The sequence below is a fragment of the Dasypus novemcinctus genome, chromosome 21 (assembly GCF_030445035.2).
Source record: "Dasypus novemcinctus isolate mDasNov1 chromosome 21, mDasNov1.1.hap2, whole genome shotgun sequence".
NCBI classification, from domain to species: domain Eukaryota; kingdom Metazoa; phylum Chordata; class Mammalia; order Cingulata; family Dasypodidae; genus Dasypus; species Dasypus novemcinctus.
In genome coordinates, this window is record NC_080693.1 from 30,597,128 (window position 1) to 30,604,473 (window position 7,346).

The 7,346-nt window shown below is 39.4% G+C and overlaps 1 protein-coding gene across 1 annotated transcript; it reads left to right on the forward strand.

Moving 5' to 3' along the window:
- The first annotated feature begins 674 nt into the window (after positions 1-674).
- Positions 675-1,607, forward strand: LOC131275128 (olfactory receptor 1A1-like). Its single transcript, XM_058284979.1, has one exon. It carries the CDS (start codon positions 675-677, stop codon positions 1,605-1,607), a length of 933 nt encoding a protein of 310 aa, XP_058140962.1.
- The last annotated feature ends 5,739 nt before the right edge of the window (positions 1,608-7,346 follow it).

The window sequence follows — 7,346 nt, forward strand, 5'->3', positions numbered from 1 at the left end:
GGAGATGGTGAAAGTCTTCTTTAAAAATGGGACACATGGGGAGGACACACACTGTGCTGGTTTTACAGGGGCCTAAATAAACCGAGATATTGTGTGATTTATAATCTCCCAATGCCTGTGTAGAAACCTGTTATCTCCTGAGCTTTGGTTCTATCTGAGTTTGGTCAGTGGAACAATTCCTAATTGTCTGGGCTGTTGACTATACTCACACATCCTAGACACAGGAGTGTTTGGTCAAAGAATCTGAATGCTGTTCTTCCTTTATATTATATAAGATCTGTGTATGATTCTAGCTTCAGCATTAGGCTGTAAGTCACTTCAGAGTTAGATGTGTCTTTATGGATTGACTAAATTGATGAATAAACTATACTTATCACAAATTTCTGATTTTTCCATGAAGCCTAACAAATTGTGTAACACATGAAATAAGAAAGCTTAATTATTCCTTATGTGTTCAAAATCTAAGTGTTGTGGGTGGTAGTGCTAGAAAGCAGAAAACAGCCAGCTCTGATGTACAGAATGCTCATTTCTACACTTAAATGTCCAAGGTGACTGACAGTCCACTGAACAACAAGGCTTTATTCCCCATATACTGTCTTTGCCTGGATTTAGTAAACGTACAGAGAGAAAACTAATAATTCCAAATTTCCCTCTCTTTTCATGGTGAAGGAGTCATGAGGAAAGAAAACCAGTCCTCTACCCTGTATTTCATCCTCCTGGGAGTTAGCAGTCAGCAGGCACAAGAAAATTTCTTCTTCGCCTTCTTCCTATTCATCTACCCCGTCACAGTGATGGGAAACCTGCTCATCATCTGTGCTATTCGCTCTGATATTCGTCTTCACAACCCCATGTACTTTTTCCTTGCCAACCTCTCCTTGGTTGACATCTTTTTCTCATCTGTAACTGTCCCTAAGAAGCTCACAAACCATCTCTTTGGCAGCAGAGTCATCTCCTTTAGGGGATGCATGACACAGATGCATTTCATGCTTTTCTTGGCTAACACTGACAGCTATATCTTAGCTGTGATGGCATATGATCGTGCTGTGGCCATCAGCCGTCCTCTTCATTACACAACAATTATGAACCCGAGGTCTTGTTTCCTGCTTAACGTTGGGCCTTGGGTGATTGGAATGGCCAATTCCCTGCCACACACTCTACTCACAGCCAGTCTGTCCTTCTGCGGCAACCACGAAGTGGCCAACTTTTACTGTGAAATTAAAGCTTTGCTCAAGTTGTCCTGCTCTGACATCCACTTTAATGTGAAAGTCTTGTACATGGGAGCTAGTGCTTTCTGCGTGCCATTAATATGCATCATTATCTCCTATGTTCGGGTCTTCTCCACAGTCTTACGGGTTCCATCCACTAAGGGTGTGGTCAAAGCCTTCTCCACCTGTGGCTCCCACCTTACTGTTGTTTCTTTGTATTATGGGACAGTGATGGGTATTTATTTCCGCCCTCTGACTAGTTACAACCTGAAGGATGCAGTGATAACTGTGATGTACGTGGCAGTGACCCCAATGCTAAATCCTTTCATCTATAGTCTGAGAAACCAGGATATGAAGGCTGCCTTGGGGAAACTCTTCAGCAAGAGAATGTCCTCACAATGAATGTGAGGTCATGCATTAAACATTGCAGTTCCCAATTATGAAGCCTTTGAGAGTCCAGCCCAATGGCATCTCACTCCAAGAAGCCAATTTTGATCTTTCCAGCCAGAAAATACCACTGACAAGACTGTGATCTTACTGAAATGAACACTTTGTATGTGTTATTCCTCCTTTGGCAGAGAGGTAGCACAAGAACATTGGGTTCATGTCCCAACTTGGCTTCTAACTAGCAGAGTTAGTTTGGATCTCAACATCCTCTACCACACCTTCACATTTTGAACAAAAATATCTACAAATCTTCTACCACACTGTTATATGATCACAAGAGTCCATGCTTTGAGGGATGTAAATCACTATTCAAATGTTGATTTTTACTGTTTTTTTAGTATCTAGACTCCTTAAGTAAATACCATGAAATAGATTGGCCTAAATAATGGGTATTAATTAACATATGGTTTTGAAGACAAGAAAGTATCCAAATCAAGGCATCAAGGCGATGCTTTCTCCTCGAGACTGTGGAATTGTGGGGCTGGCTGACAACAACCCTTGGTCCTTAGTTTATCACATGGAAAGACACATGGTATGCCTGTACACATGTGTATATTTGTAGCTTTAGCTGCACCTATTTGTTAAATCAATCACTGTTTATCTTAGCTATCTTCCTTTGATTCTGCCTAACACACATCCTGAAGTAAGTTTTAACATTTTAATTTACTTCATATGCCAATGCCCTGGATGGAAAAGTCTGAAAAAGAGTATATAGCTTACAAGTAAGTTAGAGTTAAGTCAGGAACAGAAATAACACCAGGTTTGTTTTTTGTTTTTATTTTTGTTTTTGTTTTTTTGGGTGGCAGGGTTCTTTTCAGTTTAACTGAAGTATGATTTATACTATTTTATATATACTTTTTTATTAGAGAATTTGTAGGTTTAAAGAAATCTGGCAGAAAAGTTCTAATATACTTTCCCTATTATTAACACTTTCCCTTATGGGAGTTTGATAAGGTTTATGAAAGAACATTTTTATAATTGTACTATGTTCTGTAGTCCATTACTCTAGTTTCCCTCTTTGTGTTGTTAAGTCATGTCTTGGTTTTTTATTCCTATTCGAGCAACATATAGATATAACATAAAAGTTTCCCTCCTAACCACATTCAAACAGAATTCATTGCTGCTGTTCCATCCACAATGTTGTACAACCATCACCACAAATAGAAAATCTGTACTATTTAAGCACCAGGTTTTTTTAAACAAGGAAGATTGTGGATGTATGTATTCAAAGACAAAAAGAGAAAAAAGATGCTGAAGTAACCAGCTAATATTAACTACAGGAAGAATTCACATCCACTAAGACTAAGGGGGAAAGGGGGGGAAATATGGTGATCCCAGAACCAGTGAGGTGACACAAAGTTTCATTCCTGGAGACTGGAGTCCTCAGTGGTACTGACTATTTACTGTAGTTTCTAATCATCTTTATTGTTGAACATTGAAATACTATGAATCCCTGGGGGTTGCAGACATTGTCTTCTGTGTCCCCATCATGGAGCAATGATTCAATCACCCTTGATAATTGGGATCAATCACTCTAACCAGCACATAATATTAGGAGTAAAATTAGAAATCCCAAACAGTAATGATTGATAACCTTTTAATAATATAATAAAATCCAAAAAATAGTGAGGGGATGGACCATAGCACTAAGCCCTTGATACTGGTGATTGTACTTATGAAACTTTTCTTATGAAATTGAAACTGACCTTAGTATTACATATTGCCTAAGGTTACCTAATGAGGGCTGCCTTACTGCTCAAATGTGGCCTCTCTCTAACCCAAGCTCACCATATATATGAATTATGATCACCCCGGAATGGGACATGACTACTAGGGATGAACCTCCCTGGCACTGAGGGAATTACTACCAAGCACCAACTACCAATCCACCTGAAAAACAACCTTGCGCATAGGGAGAAATGGTAAATACAAAAGAGTTCTTATGGCTAACAGGTTTCAAAGTGAGTCAGGAGATCATTCCAGAGTATACAGTTATGCATGTTTCTGCAGGATCTCATTGGCTGCCAAAATAAATATTGCCTCAAATAGGGGCTTCTGAGGGCTCTAGAGACAACCAGACACTATAGGCAGGGAAGACAGCTCAGGAGTTGGCGCCCTGCCAGTAGGCCTTACCTTGGAACTAGTGTGCCCCAGAGTCACAGAGATGGACTCATTTGTGGTTTCCCTACACATGGCTTTACTGCCCCTTTTATTTGAACCTATAGTTAGTACTATATTTGATAAGTATATGTCCAAGAAACTTAAATCATTTTTCCACTCATGTGTCAGTTGGGCCTTGAATCTCAGCAGAGTTGCAACACCTGTTCTCCAGTTCATTGGACTCACCCAGGACAACTAACATGGTGATGATGATGGACAATACCTTACCAAAGAACAGAGAGAGTCTGCAATTGCAAGCAAGAGAGTTCCATCCATTTGCCCCATATGATCTATGCCCCCTCTCAATTAGAGACAGAGAGGTCATCACCATCCTAAAATCCTAAAGATAGGAGAATGAACAATGGACTACAGTGGAGTTATTATTATGTACTACAGAGTTACTCTTTTTCTAGGAATGGAAGAACTTTTATCATTGATGTGGAGGCAGTGGCCACCAGAAATTCTGAGGGGAAAGAGAGGGAATATGAGGGCATTTTGGGGACATTGGAATTGACCTGCATGACATTGCAATGATAGAAACAAGCCATTATTTATTTTGTCATAACTTACAAAATTGTGCAGGACAAACTATAATGTAAACTATAATCCACACTTAGTGACATGCTCCAAAATGTGTTCATCAATTGTAACAAATGTACCAATTAATGAAGAGTGTTGGTGGTGTGGGAAAGTGTGGGAGGGGTAGGGAATGGGGCATATGGGTATCCCCTATATTTTTTATGTAACATTTATGCAATCTAAAGTTTCTTTAAAATAAATAAATTTTTAAAAATACACTTTCTGGGAATATACATAGATCCAATAAAAGTGCATAAACACAAAAGCATGTTTCTTCTTTGTCTTCAAATTCATCATCTTTTTCACTTATTCATCAATCAAAATATAGATTATTCACAGTATCTAAATTTGTTGCAACAAAATATTATTTTTAAGAAATATTTTCAGTATTTTAATTTAATTTTATAAACATATTTACAAAGTGAATAATGCAAGCTGGGGATCAAATATTTTTTGGCTTTATTATTTTTTTTAATATTACATTCAAAAAATATTAGATCCCCATATACTCCCCACCCCCTTCACCCCACTCCTCCCCCCATAGCAACAATCTCCTCCATCATCATGAAATGTTCATTGGATTTGGTGAGTACATCTCAGAGCACCTCATGGACAGTGGTCCATATCATAGCCCTCACTCTCCCACGTTCCATCCAGTGGGCCATGTGAGTACATACAATGTCCGGTAACTGTACCTGCAGCATCACCCAGGACAACTCCGAATCCCAAAAGTGCCTCCACATCTCAACTCTTCCTCCCATTCCCCACACCCAGCAACCAGCATGGCCACGTTCTCCACACCAATGCAACATTTTCTTCGATTATTAATCACAATAGTTAATGAATAGTATATTAGTAAGTCCACTCTAATCCATATTCTATTCCTCCATCCTGTGGACCTTGGAATGGTTGTGTCCACTCCACATCTATATCAAGAGGGGGCTTAGATTCCACATGGATGCTGGATACAATCCTCCTGCTTTCAATTGTAGGCACTCTTGGCTCCATGGTGTGGTGGTTGACCTTCTTCAACTCTATATTAGCTGAGTGAGGTAAGTCCAACAAACCAGAGTGTAGGAGCTGAAGTCTGTTGAGGCTCAGGGCCTGGCTATCATATGGTCAGTCCAGAGATTCAGATCCCCTGGGTATATATTAAACCCCAGCACCAAATACAATTCTGGTAAAAGTAACAGGAGAGGTTTGTGAAAAAAGATCACATCTGAGTCGAGCTCCATCACACAGAAACACAAACTCCAAAGAAGGGCCAACTGACATAGCACTGAACTCCATCTGCCATGATCATAGAAACTGTGGGTTTCTGTAGACCTCAGAAGAACCAATATCTGAGGTTCTATCTACTTTATCTGTCTCTGGGACACTGCTGAGGTGTGCATAAGGGCAACTCCTCTGATAATCTCCCGGCTCTTTTTGGAGACTCATAGCCATATAAACTCATTTGTCTTTTCCATTTCCCCCTTGATTTAGGTCAAAAAGCATTTTTAACTCCTGGTAATATATGTAGACTGAGAATTTCTGCTGGTCCAAGTTGGCCCTTTTATTCAAGGTCATTTTCTAGTTACATCATCAGCTGGTACTTGGTAGTAATCCCTCAGCACCAGGAAGGTTCAACCCTGGGAGTCATGTCCCATGCTGGGGGGAAGGCAGTGCATTTACATGCTGAGTTTGGCTTCAAGACTGGCCACATTTGAGCAACACAGAGGCTCTCAGGAGGTAACTCTTATGCAAACTGCTGCTCTAGGTCTTGTTCTTATTTCAGGTGCACAGGCTCAAAAGCATAGTTATGAGTGTAAAGGGTTCATTGTTGGACCTTCATTCTTTTTTGGCCATTGCCGTTGCACTTGGGGGATTGTTGCTGTTCCTTTAGGGACTGTGATAGAGCTCCCCTGGCTAGGAACTCAGCACTCCCTCAGTTGTTGTTTTTAATTGTATCCACTATGAAAATATCCAAATATTTTTACATACCCTGGATATATGCCCTGTAGAACTCCCTGCCAACCATGTGTCCCCTGTCAATAACATCCCACACCAGTATTCCTCCACTGCCATTGTTGAACCTCTCTGTGATCCAAAACTTCCTGAAAAGTAAAGCCCAATATATTGCCAGGTTCCCTTATTGGTAAAAGGAATATAGCGATGAGTGTAAAGGATAGATATAGAATTCATATTAATTTGGAAAAATTAAGGTAAAAATAAATTGGGGTATCAAAAAATTTTAAAATGCAAAAGCTTTGTTTTTGATGTTTTGCCTTCCATCACTGCAATAAGTGTTTCCCTGTATGCAAATTGGCAAGGCAACTACCTCAATCTTTTCCTCAGTGTCTACATCCTATCTTTTTCTTTTCTTTTTTCTAATTATTACGCTTATCTTCACAAGAGTTTTAGATCATAGTAATTCATATATACATTATACAGTACTTCCACATATTCAACATAAAACCTTTTTGCTTTCACAGCAATAATCTTTTTACATATTCATACTATATTTACGGAACTGATGTACAGATATTGAGACAATACCTTTCAAACAAGGTAACATTTGTATTTACATTGTTTTAGACTATACAATTTTCTAAATTTTTAGTTGTCTTATCTTTTACATTATGATTTATGTTTTAGCCTAACAGCCCCTATATAATTTTGGTGTAATTTTACATGTTTTATATCCATCCTAGCATACTCTTGTGAAACACTTCTATTGCCCACACTGTTACATTGGTTCCATCTATTCAATAACTCTTTCCCCCTCCCCTTAGGGTCCACAGTGACAGTCAATCTTCATTGCTTGAAGGACCATGTTCAGAGATATTTGCAACAGTGTTGAGGGCTTGGCATGCTCAACTGCCCTAATGCACTGGGAGCCACCATTTCTCTTGAGAGATACAGTTCCCTCTATTGGATGGCATCAGTCCTCCCCAGGATGTGGGTATACCTTCA

Bases quoted from the DNA above. Each gene is read 5' to 3' on its own strand.
- LOC131275128 (XM_058284979.1), top strand. From the start codon at position 675: ATGAGGAAAGAAAACCAGTCCTCTACCCTGTATTTCATCCTCCTGGGA.